General features: G+C 43.9%; 1 protein-coding gene across 3 annotated transcripts; it reads right to left on the bottom strand.

Moving 5' to 3' along the window:
* Positions 1 to 3010: 3010 nt before the first annotated feature.
* LOC307202440 (UPF0488 protein C8orf33 homolog) lies at positions 3011 to 13949 on the bottom strand. Of its 3 annotated transcripts, none has more exons than XM_079952412.1 (9): positions 13468 to 13949; positions 11935 to 11996; positions 11271 to 11361; positions 10468 to 10605; positions 8192 to 8710; positions 7433 to 7569; positions 6270 to 6357; positions 4374 to 4520; positions 3011 to 3660 (listed from the first exon to the last, which is right to left on the bottom strand). In XM_079952412.1, exons 2-9 carry the CDS (start codon positions 11941 to 11943, stop codon positions 3446 to 3448), a joined length of 1344 nt encoding a protein of 447 aa, XP_079808538.1. In that variant the 5' UTR covers positions 11944 to 11996; positions 13468 to 13949; the 3' UTR covers positions 3011 to 3445. The 3 variants fall into 3 exon arrangements, with proteins under 3 accessions (XP_079808538.1, XP_079808536.1, XP_079808537.1); XM_079952410.1 differs by having other exon boundaries at positions 13502 to 13948; XM_079952411.1 differs by having other exon boundaries at positions 13341 to 13475.
* Positions 13950 to 14682: the final 733 nt, after the last annotated feature.

Below are 14682 nucleotides of genomic sequence, written 5' to 3'. Positions count from 1 at the left end.
AAGATGCTTCGTATCATAAAACCAGTTTTTTCACAGTTCTTTAATTTGCCAGTCACTTCTCTATATCTTATTTCAAAACTCAGTCACTTTTGCTGCAGAAAAACATTAGTGATTTTGAATACTGTCCTTGAAATTTACTGAACGTTTCATTGTCGTTGGGAGTTTTGTAATGCAACAATTTTAAAATGAGCTCATGTTATGTGTTAGGGTATTTTGCCGCCAAAAGAGCTAAGATTAAAGTAAAAAAATACTTTTCACTCAACTCAAGTTATCTCCTAGTAATTAAAGGATCATATCAAAAATGCCTTTGTTCTTTTTAGACTACTTTTAAATCAAGAGACAAAAACAACCATTCAATGTGTGTGCTCCAAAATGTCTTTTTTTAAAAAAATAAAAAATATCTAAATGTTAAAGTAAGAATTATTTGTAGATTCCCCTTCCCTCAGTTTGTAAATAGCACCAATAGTTACGGAACGTAAAGGGGTGAATTTCTCTCTCTCGAGTAGGCAGTCTGGAAGAATATTTGATGGTCCTGGGAGTTAGGAGTTAGTCCTCTTCTGAAGCTTTGCTCTGCATGGCTACTGAAGACAAGATTGCCCTTTCTAAACTCTCGTTACATCCTTGCCTTCCTTTCAGATCCACCACCTAGCTATCATAGACAAGGGACCAATCAACGCCCCCACCTTTAACCAATCCCAGAATAGGGATCGTGAATATAATTCCATTTCCTTACAGGGAAGTTGGGCCAAAGGGCCAGTAGTGGAACTGGTGAGCCAAAATATGAATGGAGAAGGTTTGGCTGATGCTCCTGGTTTCTTCATATATCTTCCAGGCAAGGTCTGAGCGAAGCTGGAATTGTGTGGCATCATCCCTGCCAGGAGTTATTTTGTTACAGATGAAAATGCCAATGTTAAGAGGAACGGAAAAATTGGGCTACCTAGGCACCTCTTACAACCCTCAGCTTGCCAGCTGATCAATTCCAGCATTTTTAAAATGGTTTGTTCTTAAGACAGAGTCTCCTTATGAATGGAGAGGCAAGTGGTGGCCTTGCCTGTCCCGGGTGGTGGTAGTAGACATTGTTGGCAGAAGCAGACATAGCCCATTTCATATCTGAATGTCTCCATCTAAATGGAAATCTCCAGGATTTGATCATAATACGGATCAAATCTCTCATATCAGCAGAACTCAGGGACATCAAATGAAGCTGAATGTTGGAAGACGAGGATAGACAAAAGAAATTACTTTTCCCACATAGTGTATAGTTTAAAGTTTAAACTATGGAATCTGCTTCCACAAGATGCTAGACCTACCCAGTGTAGACCCACAGAAAATAACAGACATGACTTAAATCCATTAATTTCAATAGGCCTACTCTGAGCCCATTAGATACAACCCATTTTAAATAAATAAAACTTGAATGCCTGAAATGAAAACAAATTTCACAAGAATAATGAAGAAAAAAAGAAAGAGAAAAGAGACAGGCAAGATCTGGAAATCCATTTATTTTGTTTCTGATTTAAGGCATCCATCTGTTCACTAGATCATTTGCTCCTGTTCTTGCCTAGGTGCAAAAGAGATTGGCTTCCTTTCTTTTTTACTTGACATATTCACACAGGTAGGCAATTTGCGTTGCATAGGTGTGAGGAAGCCTCTCATGATATCTCATGTTACGGTCAACAGCTGATGTCACCATGGGAAATGCCTGATTTCCCAACAAGGCAGCCATCCAGGCTTGACTTTATCCACAATGTTTGGCAAATTTCATCAGGCAATTGTTTTGATATCAGCTATTCAGTGCCAACTGACCAATCTGAGCAGCTGCACAGGTTCAGGGCTTTGCAGATATGCATTTGCGTATGTGTGAGAATTGACAATTGCCAGCTGTGATGCCTTTTCATATCAGATGTATATGCAGGAATCAGCAGGTAATAATGGTAATGCCATGAAAATCTACTTTGTTGTGCTGATTTCTGAAGATTCAGCTGCTCTTGAAGCCATAAGAACAAGGCAGGCTATTGTCTGTGGTCAGCTGGCAATCGCATTCACTACAGTAACTAAGGAAACAGATATTAATTTTATAGCAAAATGCTTCTATCTCCCAAATGATCTGCTATAAAAATGAATGTATTGTTAGTCACTGTAAAATACATGAGTTTAGCAATTAACTGCATCGTACCAGGATCCAGTGGAAACTTTTCTGTGCTTTACAGAGCTTTGAACAGGGAGGTCACACCAACAGCATACATTTAAAGCACACGGCTTCCCCCAAAGAATCCTGGTAACTCTAGTTTATGAAGAATGCTGGGAAATGTGGCTTTGTGAGGGGTAAACTACAGTTCCCAGGATTCTTTGGGGGAAGCAATATGCTTTAAATGTGGTTTGAATGAATGGTGTGCATGTGACCTCTCTCACACATAAACTCTAAACATAAATAATGGAGGATTCAATTATTTTATTTCATAAAATTTATATACCACTCGATTGAAAAAACAACCCAAAAACCTCAAAGTGGTTTAATTACAAGGTGTAAAGTAATTCTGATGGCATAGATGCACCTGCTGTACTTTTACAGTCCTTCTTTGGCTAGGCATTCTTTTGCTCCCTTGCTGATTACCTCTCTTTCCTGCCGCCTCTAAATTATACCTGCTATTTTACTAGATTTCCACCAAGATTTAAAAAGAAAAAGACACCCACTCTGGCTGCATGCCAGCCATACATTTAAGTACAGTGGTGCCCCGCAAGACGAATGCCTCGCAAGATGGAAAACCCGCTAGACGAAAGGGTTTTCCGTTTTGGAGGCGCTTCGCAAAACGAATTTCCCTATGGGCTTGCTTTGCAAGATGAAATGTCTTGCGAGTTCCTGCGGGTTTCCCCCCCTTTGCCCCCCCTTTTCCTAAGCCGCTAAACCGCTTATCAGCTAATCCGCTGATAAGCCGCTTATCAGCTGATCTGCTAAAAGCCGCTAAACCGCTAATAGCGCTAATCCGCTAAGCTGTCAATGGGCTTGCTTCGCAAGACGAAAAAACCGCTATACAAAGAGCCTCACGGAACGGATTAATTTCGTCTTGCGAGGCACCACTGTAGATTGTAAGCACATGGCTTCCCCCAAAGAATCCTGGGAGATGTAGTTTGTTCAGAATGCTAGGAATTGTACAACTCCCAGAATCCTTGGGGGCAAGGCATGTGTCTGCAATGTTTTATTAAGCTACCACTTATTTCATGGGGGCCTGCAGAGATTACACCAGACCCCTCTTTCTTCTCCCCCTAAGGCACTTCCATTAGGCTTTTCAGGCTACTCAACAACATACCTGATTCCAATTTTTGCAACCTTTCTGCAAGTAAATTTTTGGCTTGATTGTCCCTTTGGTTTTTCAAAACAGAGACTTTGCCCAAGTTTCTAACACCCAGGTGAAAGAAACCTGTTAAAAGTATTCAACAAGCTTCCTTAGAAAAAATTGAAGCAGAATTCCTCTTGGGAAGATGTGAGTGCAAAAGAGCACATCTCAGCTGCCCCAGTAGAAGCTCTCTGCGTAGAAGACGGAATAAAGGATCCTGCAGGTCTCTGGTCTCTCCTGGCCATGACTGAGGACTTCCTGAAAACCCGGCTGCTCTTCCTGCAAGCATCTTCAGTCACTTCTGCAATACGAGCTGCTTTCGACGCTTGGAGATAGAAAAAACCACTGTTAAAATCTCTTAATTGCATCACACATCTCAGTGAGTCTGTCTACTTTCTCATCCTGAACATTTTTGCTTGCAAAGGCATCTTTTAAAAGGTGAGACTGAGCTGAAAGTAACTGATCGCGTTTGGGGAACCTGCTACCTTTTACATCTGGGACACAGCCCTCCAAATGCTCCTTCTCCCTAGAAAAAGGGAACAGAAATAACTCTGCTTTCGTCTGTTTAAGGCAGACAATTGACCACATTGGCTGTGGCTGGTGGGAGTTGCAGTCCAATAGCACCTGGAGAGCACGACATTGGCTATTTCTGGTGCAGACAATACTGAGAAAGACCGACCAGCTTAAAGCAGCTTCCTATGTTCCCAAGCACCAGCTACAACTTGGTTGCAGCAAGAACAACTGAAACTTAGGCACACAACTCCTTTGGGTGGGACAGAATTTACAGCATCGGCATCTAGGCAAGGGTTCAGTAGTTATCTGCGATCTCTTGTCAATCCTTTACTCACTTACCTGGGCTTAAACCCCACTGAATTCCAAGCAGACATGCAAAGACTGAAAGCTGGAGACTGAAAGCTGTGCAGTTGTATTCTGCCTACCACCCCCAATATTAGCCCCAGTCAGAAAAAGCCCCTAATATGTTATCGCTGTGGCTCAAAACTCTGTCCCCAAATTCTCAGCCATGCTCCGCTTCTTTACCTGCTTGCATGAGCTTCAGCTGCTTCTGTTTTTCCTCTGCAATTTTTTTCCTGTAATCGCCAAATAGGGCGCGCATCAACTGGCGCTTCTTTGCCAGCACCGCCTTCTCGCTGCGCAGAGTCTTGATGGCCCGGAGTGCCTCATCCACTGACCCAAAGAAATTACATTTTTATTACTACTTACTACTTCTCTTATTTTTTGTGGTTTTCATTTTCATCACAAGAAGGGGCCCTGTCACAAAATGTTACAGTGTGGACTGTGAGGGGTGGGAGATAGCACAGTCGGTAGAGCATGAAACCTTTAATCTCAGGTTTATGGGTGAGATTCCTGCAGTGCAGGGAGTTGGACTACATGTTCCTTGTGGTACCTTCCAGCTCTATGATTCTATGATGATGGACTGTTCTAGCTCAGGGTGCTGGTGAGCCGGCCACACCCTTTTCTAAGCTACAGTGGTACAGTGGTACCTCGGGTTAAGAACTTAATTTGTTCCGGAGGTCCATTCTTAACCTGAAACTGTTCTTAACCTGAGGTACCACTTTAGCTAATGGGGCCTCCCACTGCCACCACACGATTTCTGTTCTCATCCTGAAGCAAAGTTCTTAACCTGAGGTACTATTTCTGGGTTAGCGGAGTCTGCAACCTGAAGTGTCACTCTGTAACATGAAGCATCTGTAACCCAAGGTATCACTGTACCTCGGTTTAAGAACAGCCCTGTTTATGAACTATTTGGTTTACAAACTCTACAAAACCTGAAGTAGTGTCCCGGTTTGCGAACTTTATCTCAGTCTAAGAACGGAAGCCAAATGTTGGAAGGGCACTGGTGGTGGGAGGCCTCATTAGGGAAAGCACGCCTCAGTTTAAGAACGGTTTTGGTTTAAGAACGGACTTCCAGAACGGATTAAGTTCATAAACCAAGGTACGACTCTACTCTGTTCCATCTCTCTCTCTCTCTCTTTCTCTCCCCCCGCCCGTGGTTTTTCACCTCATCCACCCATCAACCAATTGGTATTCTGAGCATGCTCAGTCTCTGTTGGGCTCTTTTTCTCTGCTAAAGATTTTTTATTTTTCTGTTCCCCCAAGACTGTTGGCACCTCCCTCATGTACCTGGATGACGTCATTTTTTACACATAAGAATCCACACACACATAAGAACATAAAAAGAGCCCTGCAGGATCAGGTCAGTGGCCAATGTAGTCCAGTATCCTCTGCTCACAGTGACCCACCAGATGCCCATGGGAAGCCTCAAACCAGGGCTTCCCATGGGCATACTCAGGCAATTAGTATATAGGATTATGAAATGTGCACAACACTCATCAGCAAAAGCTCTCAGGTAAAGGTAAAGGGACCCCTGACTGTTAGGTCCAGACACGGACGACTCTGGGGTTGCGCGTTCATCTCGCACTATAGGCCGAGGGAGCCGGCATTTGTCCGCAGACAGATTCCGGGTCATGTGGCCAGCATGACTAAGCCGCTTCTGGCGAACTAGAGCAGCGCATGGAAACGCCGTTTTACCTTCCCGCCAGAGCGGTACCTATTTATCTACTTGCACTTGACGTGCTTTTGAACTGCTAGGTGGGCAGGAGTTGGGACCGAACAATGGGAGCTCACCCCATCGCGGGGATTCGAACTGCCGACCTTCCGATTGGAAAGCCCTAGGCTCTGTGGTTTAGACCACAGCACTACCCGTGTCCCTTTTAAAAGCTCTCAGAGCAGCCAACAAATCATAAAATAGAATTAAAGCATTAAAAACAACAACACATCCACATTTGGAGACCAAAATAAATGGACGTAGCAGAACAAGGACTTCCTCCCTGGGGGTGGGGAAGGGGGTCCACATAGGAGAGAGGCTCTATTTAGCCCCCCCACCTTTCAGTCTTCCCCTGCAAGTGGACTCACCCTGCTTGGGAGTTGATTTCCGAGTCTTCAGGCCAAGCTCCAGCTGCTCAATGCACCAGTCCACCTCCCTCTTCATCTGTTCATCTGACTGTTGCAATAAAATTGGGGGTGGGACATAGGATAAAAGGGAGAATCAATTAAGACTAGCTGGGCAAGTACCTCCCTTGCAACTGGCTTCCCTCTAGGTTTCAATTGAAGAGGCAGTAGATTCCTCTTTCAAGGAGTACAAAAAGGGAGGAGCGGAGAGACGTTTGGTTTCCAGGCAGGACATTTTAAAAGGCAACCACAAGATTATTATTTTTAGAAATTAAAATGACCTTAGAGATCATCAGCCCAACCCTTTGCTCAAAGCAGGAACTGCAGTATGGGATGCAACTACAGCAACTCTGAAAGGCAGCTGCCCAGTCTCTGCTTAAATACACCCAGCTAAGGAGGACCCACCACCTCTAGAGGCAGCCTGCTCCATTGTCAAATGGCTCTTAAGCACAGGATGTTTCTCCCATTTTTTTCTCTCAGCAATGGTGGCAACTTGACCCTCTCTCCCCATTCAAACTGGTGTGCTGATAAATATGTTTCTAATGGGGGACTTAACAAAGGCTTACCTTTCCGAGATCTCAATTCTAAACAGGGTGACATTCTGCCCTTAAAATTTTGCTGCCACCAGGATAAAGCATGAAAATTCACCTACACATAAGTGCTCGCTTCCCCCTCTTCCTGAACAGAAGAACATTTGTAAGAACTTTCTGAGTTTGTGTTTTTCCTCCACCCTCCCTATTCCTTTTCTTTTTGTTTTATGTCTTTCAGATTATACAGCTGAGGACGGGGACTATCTTATTATTGCTATTAAAAGTCACTCTAGGTTTCTTTTTCAGTTGAAGAGTAGAGGAATAATAATAATAATAATAATAATAATAATAATAATAATAATAAATAACAATAATAATAATTACTATTATTGCTGTTGTTGTTGTTGTTGTTGTTGTTGTTGTTGTTGTTGTTGTTGTTATTCCCTGCCCATCTGACTGGGTTACCCCTTAAATAACAATACTTAAATAAAATAAATGACTACCATGCTGTCAACTGGAGCTATGGGTGGCAGAATTTTGGAAATATTTATACAAAGATTTAGCCACATTCCTTCTGACCACAAGGTGTTCACATACCTGACACATGTCAGTTTGGTCAAGTCTACCTTCTCCACAAGGTCTGTGATCTCCATTTACATTGCCACCATGCATTCCTTTTAAAGGTGGTTGTTTCTTTTTCTTTTTCCTATTGGAAGATCCACCCACCTTTGTTCCTAGGGAAAAAATGAATAATTATTATTTGTTCACCTGTCTTTTAAATCAATCAAACCAATGTAGCTGTATAAAGGTAAAGGGACCCCTGACCATTAGGTCCAGTCGTGGCCGACTCTGGGGTTGCGGCACTCATCTTGCTTTATTGGCCGAGGGAGCCGGCGTACAGCTTCCGGGTCATGTGGCCAGCATGACTAAGCCGCTTCTGGCGAACCAGAGCAGCACACGGAAACGCCGTTTACCTTCCCGCCGGAGCGGTACCTATTTATCTACTTGCACTTTGATGTGCTTTCGAACTGCTAGGTTGGCAGGAGCAGGGACTGAACAACAGGAGCTCACCCCGTTGCGGGGATTCGACCACCGATCGGCAAGTCCTAGGCTCTGTGGTTTAGGAAAGGTTCCCACAGGCAGAGAAAAAAGGGCCCTTTACTGCAATGAGATTCTTACTGCAACAATGCAATAAGTTCCATATTACCCTGAGCAATGGAAATAGAAGGTCTTATAAATGTAAGAACATTTGTTAAAAGGAGCATCGCCTGGGACCAATTCTCTACTCACTGTAGGCGAGCAGGCATATATCTATTTCAGAAACCTAATTAAAACTTGCAGTTACAGTCTCCATACCTGCTTGGGCAGCCTCTGATTTAGAAACCTCTTGCACGGTGCCTTCATCTCTTCTCCCTCCATTGCCCTTCGCAGCTGATTTATTGGGTTTTGAAAAAGTCGCACTCTCTGGCATGGTCTCTGTGGCATTTTGGGATGTGGAGTCTACCTCTCTGGCTGCTTCTACCACAGCTTCAGAGTCTGGATCTGCAGCAGCAGATGGAAGAGGGGGAACGTCTGGTATGACAAAGTTGAAAGCAAACTCGGGCTTCCCTGTTCCAATATCCAGTGTCCCAGAGAGACTGCTACCAGTGGACTGCTCTCCAGAGTCATCCACCTCATGTGCTTCTCTTGCAGTTCCACCAATTTCTTCTGAGGTTCCCTTGGAAATAACAAAGTCAAACTGAAAGCTGTTGTCTGACGGTGCAAACCATGATGCTGGTGTTGCAGAAGGGTGGTTAGCTTGCTTCCTGTACACCACGCTGCTTGAACTGAGGGTATCTCCTGGCTGTATCTGCACAGTGTTCTCGGGCTTCACAGCTACAGGAGAAGGAACAGAAGGGTTAGTGTTTTCACTATGGCTTTTCTAGGGAATTGGTCATTTGCTTGCACTTCTGGCCACATCTGACGAAAAGATGAGACATAACTAGATGCTGGTCTGTATTTGCTGATGGCAGCAACATGCAGCCTGAGGCTTTTGGCAACAGCAGCAACAAGCAGTTCCAGCCTTACAGGCAAGGGTGTGAGATTAACGATGTTTGAAATCTTGTCAAAACTACAGCTCTCATTGGCCTTGCTTCATACCCTCCAGTGTTTTTGCCTGGCCGGGCTGCGTCCTTGAACTCTGATAAGCCTCTTGTTTGCTTGGGCATAGGATAGAGAGGGATTTCTGAGTGTGACATTAGTACTACTTAAAGGTAATTTATATTTGTTGCCCCACCTACTTTTTCCTCTGACCCCACCCACCCACCACTGGCATGGGCCCCCGAAAGGTTGCCCAGAAGGAATTTCACTTCATTTCATTTTTAATTTGTATATCACTTTTCTATACAGTGGTGCCCCGCAAGACAAATGCCTCGCAAGACAAAAAACCCGCTAGACAAAAGGGTTTTCCGTTTTGGAGGCGCTTCGCAAAACGAATTTCCCTATGGGCTTGCTTCGCAAGATGAAATGTCTTGCGAGTTTTTCCGACTTTTTTTTTCTCCCCCCCCCCTTTTTCTAAGCCGCTAAGCCACTTATCTGCTTATCCGCTAAGCTGATAAGGCACTAAAAGCCGCTAATCCGCTAATAGCGCTAATCTGCTAAACTGTCAATGGGCTTGCTTCGCAAGACGAAAAAACTGCTAGACGAAGAGAATCGTGGAACGGATTCTTTTCGTCTTGCGAGGCACCACTGTATTACTACACACAAGGCAGTTTACAAACTGAAGAACCTCCGGGTATAGGTCGGTATATAAATTCAATAAATAAAACTGTAATAATAAAATAAATAAGTAAGAAGATCACACACCTTATAACAATATGATCCAATACAAAAATAACTTTAAAATAAGCAACTTATATAAAATAAAGTAATACAGTGGTGCCTCGCAAGACGAAAAGAATCCGTTCCGCGAGTCTCTTCGTCTTGCGGTTTTTTCGTCTTGCGAAGCAAGCCCATTAGCGGATTAGCGGATTAGCGCTATTAGCGGCTTAGGGGCTTAGCGGATCAGCTGTTAAGCGGCTTAGCGGATCAGCTGATAAGTGGCTTAGCGGATCAGCTGTTAAGCGGCTTAGCGGATCAGCTGTTAAGCGGCTTAGCGGATCAGCTGTTAAGCGGCTTAGCGGATCAGCTGATAAGCGGCTTAGCGGCTTAGAAAAGGGGGGGGGAAACCCGCAGGAACTCGCAAGACATTTTCGTCTTGCGAAGCAAGCCCATAGGAAATTCGTTTTGCGAAGCACCTCCAAAACGGAAAACCCTTTCGTCTAGCGGGTTTTCCGTCTTGCGAGGCATTCGTCTTGCGGGGCACCACTGTATTCAATAATCCATTAGAATATAGTACACAATAAAATTTAATATAGCAAATAATAATTAAACAGAAATTCACCCTTAACAATTACAATAAATAAACTATAATCAATAAAAATAACAGCAAGTCACAGTGCATAAAATAACACAATACAAATTGAGAAGCAAAGACACACAATTTATAGTTTTATATTTAAAATTGTGGCCCTTCCCTTGGACTGATAAAGGTTCCCAAATTGGAGGAAGCAGCATTGCTGAGTGATGCTTGACAGCACAGCTTTCCACCTCACCTGCTTTTGCTGCCCTCTGCCTCTCCTCTGCCATCTTGAGCCGGTAGTCCCCAAAGACATGATGCATCACCTGCCGCTTTTTCCCAAGAGGAGACTTGCTCGACCGCAGCACCCCAAGGATGCGCCGTGTCTCCTCTACTGCTCACAAGAAGTGGAAGAAAAGACAAACAGCTCACAACAATAACCCTCTTACAAAAGTATCTGACAATCCACAGGTAATCTCAGTAGCCCCCACAAGGACGCAGCCAGGTAACTCTGTAGTACTTCTCCCCTCTCTACACATGATGTTTAACATGCAATCACTTCATTTTTTAAAAAAAGGGAAAGGAAAAGAGAAGAAACATTGCACTACAAAGATGCTGGGTGATTATCAATATATCTTTGAAGTTCAAGTCATGTGTGCTGTTGCCAATGTCATCAAAATGGCACAAGGTGTCTGAAGTCTGAATGGCTCAAGAGGGATGGTATAAGCAGGCTTGGGGAAACCCTAAGATTTTCAGTACAGTACATAAAAACAAAACAAAAAAATACAGAAAAAACCCTAAGGGTAGGGGCAGGGAACAAGCCAATGAGACCCAAGCAAGCTCAGTGGGCATGGAATGGTGGCTGGCAGCGCAATGGAGTGGCTGGTGAGAGACTGTGACATAGTAATTTGATTTAATATTTGTATTCTCTTTTTCCAACAACAAAAGCTGAGCTCAAATGGAGCAGGCTAGCAGCCTAACAGCAGCACTCCGCACCACAATGTTTTGTGGCTGATCCTACTGGTTTAGGGTTAAGCCAGTGACCTTGAGACAACACACCTTGCTTTGGAGTTGGGTTGAGATGCAGGAGGCCGGTCTCCAGTTGAGAGATGCACCATTCCAGTTCCTCCTGGTATGTTGGTTTGGGAGCCTGGATCAATGGAAAGATAACAGAGATGGCATAAGGACTGCTACTTAAAAGGGGGGGTGTCCCTCCCTCTCTTTCTACATACTGAGAAACCCAGATGTTCCTAATGCTATTCCTCTGTTAGTACCAGAATTGGATGGAACCCAGGCAAATTTTCAGTGGGAAACTCTATAATATTTGGTGACTGTGCCTCCTCTCTTCCACCACAGTAAAGCACAATTCCAAGGGATTTGGGGGAATGTGCGATTTCTTTCTTAAGCTTACTTATTCATACATACACAACCACTGTATTAAACCCGTTTGTTTTAAATTGCAATTTAGTGTGACTTGTGAACCAGATCTCTCTCTAGACATAGACATGTCCGAAGTCCAGAAATGTAAGAAAAAATGTCATCTGAAACTGGAGGGCTGGTCTCTGTATTTTAATTGTTTCGGATGTGAAGATACAGTTATAAAACACCTTGCAGCACTGTGACATGACTTGCTGTACTTGCTAAAATTCCTCCGTTTGTAGCTTTTATAGGTGTACAGGAGCAAAGGACCCAGCAAACAGAGAAAGGCCCACACACTCCTTACCTCTTCCATTAGGATAGTTGGGCAATCCAGGCTTGTGTACAAGTCCTTACATCATCATTCACCTAGAAGCACAAAATTACAGATCAACATTCCAGAACATTAGAAATTTACAGTGCAATCCTATACATATTTACTCAAGGGTAAGCCCCATCGAGTTCAAGGGGACTTACTCCTTGAAAAATATGTGTGTATGGTTGCAACCCTAGGCTGGGGAAGGCGCTGCAGCTCAGTGGCAGGGCATCTGCTTTGCATACAGAATGTCCTAGGTTCAATCCCAAGCATCTCCAAGTAGGGCTGAGAAAGACTCTAATCTGAAATCCTGGAGAGCCACTGGCAAGCAGTGCAGGCAATATTGACCTAGATGGAATGATAGTCTGATTCAGTAGAAAGCAGATTCCCATGCTCCTATGACACTGAATACAATGGGACTGACATGTGAGTAAACATGCTTTCCGTGCAGATGACTCCAGGTTCAATCCACAGTATCTCCAGCTGCAAATAAGGAGCTGAGGCTGAGAAAAAGTGGCTTGCCTGAGGCTACCTATAATGACCCAATAAGTAGCTTCCTATTTGTCCACCTAGGGATGGGGGTGGCACTGTGGGTTAAACCACAGAGCCTAGGACTTGCCGATCAGAAAGTAGGTGGTTCGAATCCCCATGACGGGGTGAGCTCCCGTTGTTCAGTCCCTGCTCCTGCCAACCTAGCAGTTCGAAAGCACGTCAAAGTGCAAGTAGATAAATAGGTACCGCTCCAGCGGGAAGGTAAACGGCATTTCCGTGTGCTGCTCTGGTTCGCCAGAAGTGGCTTAATCATGCTGGCCACATGACCCGGAAGCTGTACGCTGGCTCCCTCAGCCAATAAAGTGAGATGAGTGCCGCAACCCCAGAGTCGGTCACAACTGGACCTAATGGTCAGGGGTCCCTTTACCTTTTTATTTGTCCACCTAGCCCAGGTAGCAGGCTGTTGGAAAGACCGTCTCTGCTTAGAGACCCTAGAGAGCAGCTATAAGTCAGGGTAGAGACTATGCTGGGCTAATTCACAAACATTCTGACTGGGCCTAAGTGAGAGTCCTTCCTAGGCAGGTGGCTTTAGGCAACTCCCTATCTCTCAGCCTCAGTCCTCATTCTGCAAAATGGAAACCATAAAACCAGTTTCAGGGTTCTTAGTGAAGCACTGAGAACCCTACATGAATGCTAAATGTTGCTCCTTTGGAGGGGTGTGTGTGCACTGACATACACTTAGAATAAAGGAAGAAGGTGCCTCTGGGCACATGTTCAGCCCAATAAATTGTTTTCCCCACAAGCACTGAGCTCACAGCCCTTTCACGCACAAACACACCCTCGCTTTAGTCGTTTCAGCAGCTTAATTAGGACGACACACATACCCCACCGCCAGAAAACCTTACTATTTGTTGTTGCTCTTGTTAAATGGTTAGCAAATTCCTGGTCACTCCATGGCAAGGAACCTAGAGTTCTACCACTAGGTCTCCCATCTATTTTAAGATCATCTATTTTAAGATCTTTCTCGCTCACCAAATGCCCCCCTTCCTGTGCCAGCCTCACAAACCTGAGCAAACTAGACTCTCTTTCAAGTTGTTATGTGGATATTCTTGCAGCTCTTCACTCCTTAATTGGCTGCTCAAGCTCTGCCATGCAAATAAGCGAGGCGGACCATGTCCGAGGCCGAACCTCTTCCCCGTCACCTAACATTCTCTGCTTTCAGTTCCGCCGTTAAGTCGTTCCGGCTATGCAACTCCCTTTGAAACTGAAGCGGTAGCTTTCGATTGCTGCAAATCTCTTGCTCAGGAATCGTCCACAAAGTATACCACACTTTAAGGAGGGGTTTTTAACCCCCACATTTGGGTTCATTATTCTTTTTTTTTTACTCAATGTTAACAGCTTAATCTACTCAATCATTTCTACTCAAGAGTAATTCCGATTGAGTCCAATGGGGTTTCTTCCCAGGGTTGAAGTGGTATAGGATTGCAATCCTAACCTCTCTTAAAAAAAATATGTGGAAGAGGCGATGATAATAATCTCCACGGGGACATTTATTAACCGCAAGTGCCCTCTGCCGGGAAAAACAGAAAAGCGCAGTCACTGAACGAATTACTGTATTTCGATCATCTTAACGATTGATATCCTTTTATTCAACGCAGAACTGTTAACTGGTGTTAATAAAAAGGCCTCTCTCGTTCTGAAAACAGTCGGCTACGGCCATGACTAACAGCTGGACCTTTCTCATTATAATAATTCTTTTGCCCTCTATGCCTTATCTAAAGATGCTTGTTTATGATGCAACATTTTCCTATATTCATTGAATACACTGTTTTGTTTTTCTTTTGCAGTTTTGTGTCTTTGACTTCTAATATTGACTTGTAAAATTCCAGAGAGAGAGAGAGAAAAATCCACTCGTAGCGTTTTTAAAATACAGTACTGATCAAGGGACTGCATGGTGGTTGCAACATATCCATTAGCATTTTACAGAAAATGAGAACAGGAACACTCTTACACATTTCTAACACTCCTGTTCTCACACCAAGGATCACAAGCTGAACCTCCCCTCATTACACACACCACTAGAGGCTTTTCTGTTTTTCCTTTTCCTTTTTTTTTTAAAAAAAAGTACTTTCACACTTTCTGTAATTAAATAACTAAGAATCAGTGTAACCACAGTTCAGTTAGGGGCAGAAAATTGGCAAGCAATTAGCATTTATTGTTTTGCAGAGAGAGTTCTGCAGGGTTTAT

Source organism: Podarcis cretensis (assembly GCF_951804945.1).
Source record: "Podarcis cretensis genome assembly, chromosome: 14".
Classification (NCBI taxonomy): domain Eukaryota; kingdom Metazoa; phylum Chordata; class Lepidosauria; order Squamata; family Lacertidae; genus Podarcis; species Podarcis cretensis.
This window is presented reverse-complemented; position numbering and strand designations above follow the sequence as displayed.

Excerpts from the sequence above, each read along its gene's own strand:
- LOC307202440 (XM_079952412.1), bottom strand. Across the intron at positions 4,521-6,269 it reads GAAATCAACTCCCAAGCAGG|TGGATGAGGCACTCCGGGCC; the intron begins GTGAGTCCACTT and ends TCTTTGGGTCAG. Across the intron at positions 3,661-4,373 it reads GCTGAAGCTCATGCAAGCAG|CGTCGAAAGCAGCTCGTATT; the intron begins GTAAAGAAGCGG and ends TCTATCTCCAAG.